The sequence below is a fragment of the Dermochelys coriacea genome, chromosome 6 (assembly GCF_009764565.3).
Source record: "Dermochelys coriacea isolate rDerCor1 chromosome 6, rDerCor1.pri.v4, whole genome shotgun sequence".
NCBI lineage: Eukaryota > Metazoa > Chordata > Testudines > Dermochelyidae > Dermochelys > Dermochelys coriacea.
In genome coordinates this window covers 109845469-109858937 of record NC_050073.1, presented here as the reverse complement: position 1 = coordinate 109858937, position 13469 = coordinate 109845469, and the positions used below count along the sequence as shown (strand labels likewise).

The 13469-nt window shown below is 42.1% G+C and overlaps 1 protein-coding gene across 2 annotated transcripts in view; it reads right to left on the bottom strand.

The window, feature by feature from the left end:
• The window catches only part of TDRD9 (tudor domain containing 9), a 171727-nt gene that overhangs the window by 50703 nt on the left and 107555 nt on the right, over positions 1–13469 (bottom strand). For both annotated transcript variants that reach the window (XM_038406469.2, XM_038406467.2), the window contains exons 16-20: positions 13297–13462; positions 13139–13202; positions 12258–12321; positions 5687–5731; positions 2972–3025 (exon numbers count right to left, since the gene is read on the bottom strand). In XM_038406469.2, the coding sequence (XP_038262397.1) occupies positions 2972–3025; positions 5687–5731; positions 12258–12321; positions 13139–13202; positions 13297–13462 (393 nt within the window). The remainder of the gene's footprint in view (positions 1–2971; positions 3026–5686; positions 5732–12257; positions 12322–13138; positions 13203–13296; positions 13463–13469) is intronic.

The following is a 13469-nucleotide window of genomic DNA, read 5'->3' as shown; positions in this document are numbered from 1 at the left end:
TTGGAACAGGAACTTGAATACTGGTAGGTGAAAATCCACTCACATAGCCTTTGAAAAATCATCATTTGCACAAGCCAGAAAAATTCTTTGAAGATTCCAGCAGCACTTATGTTGCAGCACCTGAGCAGGACTTTCAGTTACTCCTCCAACTTGCTGGGAGTTGCTGCAGCACCAGACATTGGAACTGAAAGCAAGGACTCTTCTGTGCTCTCAGTGCTCCCTATGCTGGTACCCAGGTAGCATAGAGGATGCAGAAGAAGCAGCATCTTGACTCAAATAGAGGGGGACAGAGACAAGAGTTGGGAAGAAGGGAGGGGGAAGAATACAGTAGGTGCAAAAATAGGAAAAAATAGGAGTAAAGGGGCATAGGGACAGTTCAATAATGACCAGAAGGAACTCCCCTCCAGAACCTGAAACTTAATCCAGAATTCCAGAGTCTCGCATTCCTCTGGTACCTAAAAATAACTGTGAAATGTAATGGCAAACTCTGTCATCAACCTTTAGTTGCTGATCCATATAGAAGATAATAATCTTAATACCACCACTTATTCAATTAGGTCACACGATGGAAGTTTGTGGTGTGGCTATAAAAGTCCAACCCTGTTAATTACCCAAATGTGAGAGTTGGGGTATCAGTATAGCTCCTCACAGTGAAACGTCATTTTTTTCTGTTTGCTTTTTTAAAAAACCTAGGAAATGACATCCAAAAAACTAAGTAAAAGGAAAGCTGAGGTTGCAAAGTTAAGTACTCAAAATTAGGAAATGCCAGAAAGGTCATCAATGCAACCTCAGGTTCAGAGTAGCAGACGTGTTAGTCTGTATTCGCAAAAAAGAAAAGGAGTACTTGTGGCACCTTAGAGACTAACAAATTTATTTGAGCATAAGCTTTCGTGAGCTACAGCTCACTTCATCGAATGCATCCGATGAAGTGAGCTGTAGCTCACGAAAGCTTATGCTCAAATAAATTTGTTAGTCTCTAAGGTGCCACAAGTACTCCTTTTCTTTAATGCAACCTCAATCTCACACCCTTTGTATGTGTGCATTATGATAGTATGTAAACATGCAATTAAAAACTATGTTTCCCCACAGGACCCTGGCCTCATTCATTGCATAGGATGGACTGTGCCCTGGGAACAAAGGGGTTGTGCAGGGAACGAGGGTGCTGTCTGTAGGACCCTAACCTGGTTTGCTGAAGAAAGCAGGGGACAGCAGAAAGGGAAAGAACATTCTTGTGGTTAAGACAGGTGACTATAGCCCTAGAGAACTGGATTGTATCCCTGCCTCTGTCACAAAGTTCCCATGTGACCCTGGGCAACTCACAAAAAACAATTTCTTCCACAGGAAGCCACTAACTCTGCACTTCTTACTTTCTGGGTGTTTAACCGGTTACATCTGAGCCAAAATCTGGATAAGTGTTCAACACTCACAGCTGCAACCAAACTCAATAGGTGCTGTGAGCTGAGCATACGAAGTGCCAGAAAAATGGTAAGTAGTCTGAAAAATCAAGGTCTAGGCATCTCAATATATGCACCCAAATTTAAAGCACACTCGACAATTTTGTTCTTAATCTCTGTGCCTCAGTTCCCCAGCTGTTAAATGGGGATGGATGACATCACCTCTCTTCAAAGCAATGTTGTAAAGTTAATGATGATTTTGAAGCACTCAGATATTGCGATGATGAGTGCCCTAAAAAAGCCTATGAGGAAGTTAATTCTGCATTCAGGGCAGGATTTGGATAGTATGTGCACTGAGACCTGGGGCCACTCATTGAAAGAGGATAAAAAAGTATTGAACACTGAGCACCATCCATCCTATACACTGAATGAGACAAGAGTTCTGTGGAAAAAATAGTCTTTGATCACATAATTAGAGACTATCATACAATATACGTATAATAAGACCAATTTAAAGGTTGCACAGGCAACCATTTCTGAACTATTGTGTGCTTAATTTTGCAATCTTAGTCTCCTAACATGTTATATATTACTATATATTGCCTAGGCTTTTTTTGCTTAAACTTCCTTTTTCTTTACGTAAAAATCTCTATTTTTTTCTTGGTTAATTTGCAGGTATTTTTGTCAGCGAGCTTTATTTTTTGAAACTCATTTTAGTAAGATGCTGTAATTCAGTAGTGTATAACAAAGTGTGACAGACTACAATAAACTAAATAAGTGTACTTTCATTTAACATTCACCACTATTCCTCATGGGATGGCTTACAATGGGAGCTTTCCCTTTTTATGTGTTTTTGAATCCAATATTATTTCAGAAGTGCACTTTGCATGCTGCACTCCAACAGTACTCATGCTAAGAGCATGCTGTGATGGAACCATGGTTGGACTGTGTGAGAGAGTGTGCGTATGAGTGAGAGAGAATAAAACAGTTGCCTAATTAGGAACCTTGCTACTAGCTAGCATAAGTTGGCAAAGGCATGTTCGGCTAATCAAGGTTATTCAGGAGTTCTAATTATTTTTCACTCAGCATGCCACATTAAGCTTGAAGCACTTCTGTGATAAGCAGTTTCCATTATCCACTGTAGTAACTTTAGTAACAAAATGCCATATAACTTACCCATTTTAATTCTCATGATACAGCTATGTTTGTTACATTTGTCCTAATAACTGTTTTTAATTTGCTCTAACTATAGAGCATAACATTATATTGCATTGAAAAAGGAGTACCCACAAGACTCCAACTCCAGCCAGTGTACTTCAAGTACCTGCATAACAAATAAATCTTGGGGAAAGAGGTTAAGATATATATACTTGAGGACCTTTAAATACTTATCAGTTTTACTTCACTTTAAATGCAATGTCTTCTTGCAAAGATATACCAAAAAAAGTGTAAGTATAATATCTTAATTATTGTTTTTAAAGAGCAGCAGATTCATCCAGTATCCTAATATATTTAGGAAATTAGGAAAGTGACATACTTGATAAATATCACAAACACTGTTGCTCATTTCAACTCACCTCTCTGATTCTCTTGATCTGAATATAATTTGATCGACCCCAGTCAAGTTCTTCCTGAAGGATACAGAGAAAATGAGAGATATAATGCAAACGGAATATTTGTTACCTGTTTATTTCCATACTGGTTCCCAACTTCTTCCTCAATCTACCACTAATGGACTCTGAAGCTCTCTGTGTAGATATTGGATAAGCAGTCCAGATTCACAACAGGAAGCTGTAGAATTAGGCCACACCATCTACATACCCATTTGCTCATCAGTCATGTATTTTCAAAGGTGTAAAGATGCTAGATATCAATTAGAAACATCAAACTATGGCACTCGTATACCACAGCAATTGGGGCCATATAAATACCTTAAATAAACTTACCAGTCCAAACCTTCCACATGACTTCCTTCATGATACACATTGCCCTGGAAAACAGGGTTTCACTTTTTCTGGATGCACAGTTTTAGTAGACATCAGACAGATAGGTCCTGCGGATAATTTGTCCTGGCTATTCAAGGGAGCTTCAGTAAATGTACACTGGTACTCATGATGTATGTAACAATCAGAAGGGTATCAAGACAAGCCAAAATGGCCTCAATCTGAACACATCGTGCTCTGTGTTTTTTGATGAGGTCATTAATGGGGAAAAAAGCTACCTCTGTGGGTATCACCGACTCTTGCCATGGGGGCAATAAAGGAGTTGTTTTCCAACAGGTAGTGAAAGGTATCTTTAGATTCTTGGGTTCAGAACCACTTCAAGAGTTTGCCTCAAGTCTTTTTTTCCTTTATCTGGTATCCATCAATCTTCCCTCATGACTTCCTTGAAGGAAGAGTGTAGTGGAATGGTGGAGCTAGCTCTGACTTTAGAAAGAAGGAAATTACCTTTAACTTAGGTTTGATTCTCCTTTATCAAAATGAATTTCAATTGTTTCTACATCTCTCCTGGCTATTATTTCAAACATATGTAGCAGAATGAATTTTGTTTCTTGGTCTCTTTCCCTCCCAGTTCTGACTCTGCAAGTTTCCCTTCCTCCAGAGCTGGAGAATGAATAAAGAGTGAAGCATCTTTTGGACAGCCTTTTTTTTGGGGGGGGGGGGGGGCGATTCCCTGATTTTTTCTGTTTAAACTTTATAAGCTATTTATGGGATAAAGCCATCAACTCCATCTCTTGGGGAGGACATTTCCCGAGAAGTGAACCTTTACGGTGAACAGGCTAGGACAGGTTCTCAAACTGTGGTCTGTGGAGCTCCACGAGCTACATTCAGGTGGTCCGCACATAGTTCCCTCTAAGGTGCACACCTGGGCAGCCGCACATGAGAGAAAGAAGGGCCACCCACCTAATAGTAGAGCTGCACAGGCATGGCTCCTCTAATTAGGTGCCTGGACCCTGGAGAAGATGCACATTTATGGGGAAGTGGGGTGAGAAGAGAGGGTGGGGGGAATTTGGGATGTGCAGTTCTGCGGTAGCCTGAGAAAGAGGCGACTTTCCCCAGCTTCAGGGCTGCAGCTGCCAGGGGAGAGACGGCCCTCCTTCCCAGCCTCAGCTTGGGGGCTTCTGCAGCAGGAGAGAGAGGGCAAAACCCGCTTCCTTCCCAGCCCCAGCTCGGAGGCTGCCGCCACAGGGGAGAGAGGGCACATCCATTGCATTAGAAAGGTAAGACTACTGGTATTAAAATATGAGTTGTGTGCTTTTATTTGTAGAACAAAAAACGTTAATTATTAAGGTTTTTTTTATTTATATAGCGCATTTATCCAAAGCACTTTACAACAGTTAGCTAACAGTACAAACAACATTTGGAAAGATCATTAAGTGGTCCGCCGAGACCCTCAGCAATGTTCAAGTGGTCTGCGAAAAAAAAAAGTTTGAGAACCACTGGCTAGGAGAATTCCCCAGGGCTTTTTAAAGAAGATGGGGGGGAGGGGGGGTTTGCTGGATTTCTTGTCTTTAGGGAGCTTGTCCCATTAGCTTTTGGAAGGGAGCTCATGACACACACTTGATTTTAGGTGTCTTGCTTTGTTAGGTACCCTGATGGTGGAACTGCAGCTTATCTGAGGTGTGGGAGAGGCCAAGTATGTTTGATGAACTTGGAGCTCCTTTCAATGCAACATGGCTGTCCATGGGCTGGGAGCAGTTTTGGCAAAGCTCACCAGCACTGCTGAAGAAAAGCTTCCTAAACATGGTGTATTTATTCCACTTGGAATGTGCATTTTACTCTGTACTTTCATTACGGTAGAAAGAAGCACACCTGAAAAGGATGACCAAATGGGAAAGGGGAGAGGGGGGGAGAGAATGAGGACAGGAGTCAAAAAGTGGGCTATATAATACTACTATGGCGGATGCAAAATCTGCAGACTGTGGACAGCCACTACATTTATTCCACCAGACACAGCATGACCAAACCCTAGAGTCATGAATCAGGACCATCTCTGATACCAGCTAAGAGAGAGGCACAGCCTATTAATGCTGGATTGGGAGCAAGGTCAGGATCATTTGCAACACAGACTGAAAGCTTATAGTGAAATATAATGCAACTCACTATTCATGTTTCTGAACGAACACGGTACCATCTAACTACTGACAAATTACTCAGCCTTTACTTCCCATTTACAAATATGTGAAGCTGAAGATTAATGTAGAGACTACTTTGAGGCTTCCGTCCTGTGCTGGAAATATGACACTTCAGTGCCAGAGTCTTCTACTGTAGATGGAAAAAACATTAACTAACCTTGGGATGCCTCAGTTCTCCTCTTCGTCTGCAGGCTTGCCATGCCTAAAATAACAAATAGCATTTTTAGTTCTCAAGAACATATTGCATTGCCTATCACAACAAATGAATGTAGGCAGCATGTCATGACAGCAGTGATTCAACGGTCAAGCTGGAAGGGCATATCAAGTGGGGTCCTGGGTCTGGTTCTGTTCAATATCTTCATCAATGATTTAGATATTGGCATACAGAGTACACTTACAAAGGTTGTTGGCAATATTAAGTTGCAAGGGATTGCAAATGCTTTGGAGGATAGGATTATAATTCAAAATAATCTGGACAAACTGGAGAAATGGTCTGAAGTAAATAGGATGAAATTCAATAAGGACAAATCCAAAGTACTCCACTTAGGAAGGAACAACCAGTTGCACACATACAAAACGGGAAACGACTGCCTAGTAAAGAGTACTGTGGAAAATAATCTGGGGTCATAGTGGGTCACAAGCTAAATATGAATCAACATCATAACACTGTTGCAAACAAAAGCAAATATCATTCTGGGATGTATTAGCAGGAGTGTTGTAATCAAGACACGAGAAGGAATTCTTCTGCTCTACACCGCACTGATTAGGCCTCAACTGGAGTATTGTATCCAATTCTGAGCACTACATTTCAGGAAAGTTATGGACAAATTAGAGAAAGTCCAGAGAAGAGCAACAAAAATTATTAAAGGTCTAGAAAACATGACCTGTGAGAGAAGATTGAAAACATTGTGTTTGTTTAGTCTGGAGAAGATAAGACTGAGATGGGACATGAGAACAGTTTTCAAGTACATAAAAGGTTGTTACAAGGAAGAGGGAGAAAAATTGTTCTCTCTAACCTCTGAAGATAGTTCAAGAAGCAATGGGTGGTTTAGGCTGGACATTAAGAAAAATTTCCTAACTGTCAGAATAGTTAAACATACTGAATAAATTGCCTAGGGAGGTTGTGGAATCTCTGTCATTGTCTAACTTGCTCTTAAAAAATCTCCAATCACCTGTCAGAGATGGTCTAAATAATACTTAGTCCTGCCTTGAATGGAGGAGACTGGACTAGAAGACCTCTCAAGGTCCCTTCCAGTCCTACCCTTCTATAATGTCTTCACTACCTGCCGGATCGGCAGCAATCGATTCAGCAAGGATCAATTTATCGCATCTAGTCTAGATGCAATAAACTGATCCCCAAGCACTCTCCCGTCGACTCCTATACTCCAGTGCCATGAGAGGCGCAGGCAGAGTCGATGGGGGAGCAGCAGCAGTCGACTCACCGTGGTGGAGACACCACGGTAAGTTGATCTAAGTACGTCGACTTCAGCTACGTTATTCACATAGCTGAAGTTGTGTAACTTATATTGATCCACCCTCTCCCCCCCACTGTAGACCAGGGCCAAGATTCTATGACACTGAGTACAGCAGCAAGGGCTTAACCACAATGCTGGTGTGCTGTCAAATTCAGAGTATAAAATAAGCCAAAAGCATAAGAGGAAAGAGATGAGACAAGAGAAAGAGACGAGACAACACCTAATAACCTCTAAATGACTGACCATCAGAACCGGGGCATTGCTCATTCAGCATCACCTTGGACTATATGTAATTGCAATTTGAGGTGCTTTTAGCTTACTGCAGTAGGGATTTGTGTGTTAATAAAATGCATTGTGTGTTTGAACTGCTTGTGTCAATCACTTATCGGATGGGAATGCCACGTGCTTGGGGAATTCCTGAGACCATCCTAGCATACTGAAACCATTAGAGTAGCACATGCTCTGGGTGTCCCTAAATCTGACTGCCAGATGTTGACACTGAACAACAGGGGATGGACCACTTGATAACTGCCCTGTTCTGTTCATTCCCTCTGAAGCATCTGGCTTTGGCCACTGTTGGAAAACAGGATATTGGGCTAGATGGATCACTGATCTGACCAAGTATGGCCATTCTTTTATTCTTAAAATAATCATTTGGCGTGACAACTATGGAAAATTTAAGCTCAAAAGAATATTAGGAAGTTCAAGCCAATGAAAAGAACAGTTATTTACCGTGCAGTAACTGTGGTTCTTCAAGAAGCTGCCTGTGTGGATCCCACTGTAGAAATGCATGTGCCTTGCACATGAGATTGAAGTCATTTGATTAGTAGTGTCTATTGGGGAAGATAGGCTGAACAGTTTTGTTCTATCCATCTAATAAAGCAAGGCTCTGGAAACATGCAAAATGCAATTTCTTCTCTACTGGTATAGAGTGGGGATTCAGGAAAGAAGACAGGGAGATTGAATGATTCTCATAGAACTCAGACCATCTTGGGAATGAATTTAAGAGTGAGGTTTCAACACCACTTTGCTCATATGAAATGTCATATAGAGAGATTCAGCCTTAGGTGCTTGAAGCTCACTCTATCTCCCAGCCAAAGTGATGGCAACTAGAAGGACTGTCTTCAGGATGAGATGATGTAAGGAGCATTCCAAAAGAAGTTCTAAAGGGAGGCTCAGTGAGCCTCAGGAGGATGATATTGAGGTCCCAGGCAGTAGGCAGCTCTCTGACTGGTGGATAAGTATACAATAAGTCCTTGAGAACATTTTTACCATCAGGCGGGAGAAGACCAAGCATGACAGCACAGGTGGATGGCAAGCAGAGATTGCTGCAAGGCAGACATTAATGGAGTGGAACAAAAGGCCAGAATATTTGAAATCCAACCAGTAGTCAAGGATCTTTGGTATCAAGAGCTCTGGCTATACTGGGCTGCCCAAACTAAGAACCTCTTTCATTTTGAGGACTAAGTCTTTCTGGTAGACATCTTCCTGCTCTGTATCAGGATCTCTTGGACCTGCAGGGAGCAGTCTCTGTCCATGCTGGTATTTAACAAAACAGCCATCCTGTCAGATTCGTGTCCTTGGGTCTGGATAGAGTATCTGACAGTTGTAGTGTGAAATCAGATCTAGGCAGTCTAGGACCTGGAAATGTGGTTGAATGAACATCTGTAGCAGGTTTGCTAGCCAAAATTGGACTTGGACAACAGGGAGCTATGAGGATGATCATGGCTCTGTCTTGTGATTTTGGACACCACTATAGGGCAGGGGGACTTGGTGAGAAGCCATATACTTGGGCTTAATTCCACTGCAGGAAGAGGAGGCCTGGTAATGATCCTGTGCTCACATCCCCTCTGGGGCAAAAGTTCTGATATTTCAGGTTATCCTTGGTAGCAAACAGGTCTACCACTGGGACCTGTGCCCTCAAAATGATGGAATACTGGTTCTATGACAACCTCTACAGCAACCCTCGTGACTGATAATGGACAGTCTGCTCAGGAAGTCTGCCAGGTTGTTGCTGACTCCCACAAGGTGAAGAGCCAGGAGGGTTATCTTATATTGTTGGCACCACATCCAGAGCTTGATGGAGAGTGGTAATCAGTGGGTGCCTTTTTGCTTATATACGTAGTACTTATTGGATTCACTGTCTGCCTGCATCTGCACTGTGCAATTCTGTAGAACAGGTAAGAATGCCACACAGGCTAGCCTGATGACTTTCTGTTCCAAGACATTTATGTGAAGTCCCTTAGAGGTCCCTTGTATCTGTAGGTGGTTCAGCTGGGCTCCCAAGGCTGTCCCTGACACATCCAGGATTAATGCCATTGTTGGAGAGAGAGAGACTAAGAACAGTATCATTCCTTGTATGTTCTTGGGTTCTAGATACCACATATAATAATAGATTCTAAGGCCAGAAGAGACAATTGTGATCATCTAGTCTGATTTCCTGATCACACAGGCCATAGAATTTCCCCAAAATAATCCTGAGGATTGAGCACATCTTTTATGAAAACATCCAATCTTGATTTACAAATTCCTAGTGATGGAGAATCCACCAACTCTTGATAAATTGTTTCAATGATTAATTATTCTCATCGTTAAAAATTTGCACCTTATTTCCTTTATGAATTTGTCTAGCTTTGACTTCCAGCCATTTGAACCGTTTTACACCTTTCTCTGCTTGACTGAAGAGCCCATTATTAAATATTTGTTCCCATGTAGGTACTTATAGACTATAATCAAATCATCCCTTAGCCTCCTTTTTGTTAAACTAAACAGACTGTGCTCTTGAGTCTATTACTAAGGCATATTTTCTAATCCTTTAATCATTCTTGTGTCTCTTCTACAAACCCTTATCAACATCCTCCTTGAATATTTTGGGTTCTAGAACTGGACACAGTATTCCAGCAGTGGTTGCACCAGTGTCAAATTCAGAGGTAAAATATACTCTCTCCCTCTACTTGAGATACTCATTTATGCATCAGCTCTATTGGCCAGTGTCACCACCTCAGTTCCATTATGACATGAGGTGGCACTAAGACCTCTGTTCATTTGCTATCTTGCTAGAGAACAGACTGATCTAAGCCAAAGTTGTAGGGCAGGCAGATGAAATCTGCCAACCAGCACCATATATGTGAACACTAACCTATGCCCTAGCAACCTAAGGCAAGTCCACACTATTGTAGTTGGGTTTGATTTTCTCTCTAGTAACGGTGACTTCAACAACAGGTACACATCCTGAGGGTACGCTCTGACCAACCTGGAATCTATCATGCCCCTATGAACTCAATCTTGTATGATTGGATAAGAGACTATTTTTCATGGGGTTCATCAACAGGCCCAGCTGGGTGAACCCTGAAGAGGGATGGAGAAGAAGATGAGTAAAGCGTAAGGAGTGGATACAGACGAGATAACCTTGGGCGATGATGCCTATCATTCATTTGTCAGCTGTGATAGTAGACCAAGCCTACTCAAAAGGGGAAAGGCAAATGTGGTAACAGGATCTGGACTGCCATTCATGTGGCGACCAACACCCCCCATCAAACCTACTGCCTCTGAGAGTATGGCAGATGTGATCACCATCCCTTGGAGTATCGGAGTTGTTTTCTCAGTCTGTACACAGGCTTTTGATCCTGTGAGTAGGACAGTGTCCTCTGCTTCTGCTGGTGTTGGTATTTGTACAACTTGTGACAAAATGGTCTTTGTTGGTATGGTGGGTTCTGCACTTTTCTTAGTGGCGGGAGGCTAGGACGCCATCCCTTGCCCCTGCTCTTGGGGTGCTAAGGGCCCCACTAGTGGCCCGGGAAGGTGGTTGAGGAGGGAAGTGGGGAAAGGATCTGAGTTTGCTTCTCACTCTGAGCCCCCGCCACTCTCAACCCCTGTGGGTTTCTTACTCTCTTTCCCTTTGGGTAGGGTTACCCTTGGTCCTTGACACTGGGGGAGGACCCTATTCTGCTGGGGCAGGATCTCCCTTCCTCCACTTCTCTGGTCTTTCAATTCTCAGCCACACACCTCTCAACTCCAGTCCTCTCTTTTTCCTTGCTCCCCCTGTCCGCCTGAAGCAGGGTTTTTTTTAATTAGGTTCCTGACAGGACCTTAATTGGCTACAGGTGCTCAAATTAACCTGTATTAACCTCCCCCAGTCTACAGGGAATCATGCCTTAATCAGGCTAGGGCTTATATATCTCCCCTCTAACACTCTCCCATTGCTCCCTGGCCCTGCTGTATCACAAACTTTAGATAAGGATTCAGTCTGTAGATCCCCACAGATTGCCATGTAGTCCTTGAGTCACTAAGCGAATGGAACACTTCATCAATTCTATTGCTAAAGAGCTCTATCCATTCAAAGGGCGGTCCTCTAGAGTGGGTTGCACCTCTTTCAGGATGCTGGATGCTAGCAGCTATGAGGACCTTCTAACGATGACAGCCATGACTACTGACCTCATGGCCATGTCAAACACATCCATAGCCACTCATAAATGCGATTTTCATGGCCATCTGGCTCTCTTATGGTATCTTTTAGTTCCTCCCTATTCTCCTGTGGAATTCTGGACAGGAAGCGGGTGACTTTCTTAAGTGAGAAAGTTATACTTTGTGAACAGGACCTGATAGTTCACAACATGGAGCTGTAACAAGGCAGAGTTTGAATCCTCGTGGTTTAGAGTCCGCCACGCTACTACACTAAGCGCCTCACCTAGTTACTGGAGGGGTACCAAATACTTTTCTTTTTTTAAAATGTACAATTCTGGGATTTGCAAAGAGGAAAAGAAGTTCTTAGAAGATCTGTGAAAAAAAACCCCAGAGTTTTGAAACTCTGAAAAGAGTAGTGGATTGGATATTCACTGGGTTCCATCTTGCTGCCGCAGGCAGTAAGAAGGAGCTGTGGGAGGGTCATTTGTCCTTTTATACCCTCACACGGGAGCACGATGCAGCACAGGGTGTGCCACCAGAAACTGCTATTCAAAAGCCACTGTTACACGCATGAGCCAAGTGTGCACCTATAGTGGGTTCCACACTGACACATACTTGAAGAAGAAACAAGGGTTATGATAGAAATTTCTTTTGGAAACCATCTAACAAGGTTATTAACAATGAAATAAGTAGCTCAAACTAACATTGTACAGATTATATTTTAAGCAGCTATTATTAGCCCTGTTAACACTGTAGAGCTTCTACAAGGCTAAGTAAATACATCTTTATGTTTGCTAAATTTCATTGGAAGATCAGCCCTTTCATTAGAATACTAGAAAACATGATTACCTTAAACGCATCCACAAGTGCAATGCAGTCACTCTTACTATTTCCAGAAAAATTCATTTTGTTCCTGGGAATGCAAACAGAAAGGTATCACAAGATAAACAGGTTTCAGAGTAGCAGCTGTGTTAGTCTGTATTCGCAAAAAGAAAAGGAGTACTTGTGGCACCTTAGAGACTAACAAATTTATTAGAGCATAAGCTTTCGTGAGCTACAGCTCACTTCATCAGATGCATCCGATGAAGTGAGCTGTAGCTCACGAAAGCTTATGCTCTAATAAATTTGTTAGTCTCTAAGGTGCCACAAGTACTCCTTTTCTTTTTACAAGATAAACAATGAATAAGTTTAAGGCTATTCTGTAAGGTTCTTATATTGCCCTCATCACAGTAGTATCTCAGTGCCCTCCAACAGTGCATTAAGCAACTGTCACGTGTGGCTTGTTCTCTCTCATATTGTCACCCCACTGGATGAACTGTGTGTAGTATAGTGTTTTAGTAGGTTTTTTTTTTTTTTTAAGAATGTGCACACTGCTATGTATTTATGTTAGAGAAGGCAAAGGATAAAGCGTGGCTTGCATTTAGAGCAAACCAGGGGGGGAGGAGGGGAGGGTTAATTTAGTTCACATGGAAGTCCATTCCAGTGTTTCAGTCTGGTCCTGAGAAAGCTTGGTTTTCTGTACAGATTAGCTTTATTCTTATAGTAGTAAGGCAAAGTAATATATTCTCAGCTTTGTGATTGACAAGAAGAGATCAAACTCCCCCCACCCTCCCTGACAAGTCTAGAAGACAGTCTAGAAGACAAAACCCCAAGACTCCCTAGAGAAGCAGCATGGCTGGCTCGGTATTTGTTTTAAAGACAAGAAGTTAAATATCTTGAAAATAAAATACCTGTATCCATCAAGATGCTGCCTGAAAGGCATTGCAAAAAAGTTCTTCAAAGAGAGGGCTGCAGCTGTAACAAAAATAGATGGAAATCAAGAGCTGCAACACATCTGGATGTAGTTTTATGATGACGGTTCTTAAATATTTTTTGTTCCCTCACTTACCTATAATAAGGCATTCTTCTAAACATCCAAAGACATGGCCAAGAACTATTAGCTTTCCGAGCTGCTGGTCCACAGGCAGTTGTGCCAATACTCTTCCTAAGAAGGTTAGCTCACCATCGTAAGGATTTTCTTCTTCAGGAAGTGCAGTAATTGCAAGTGCTCCCATCTTTATA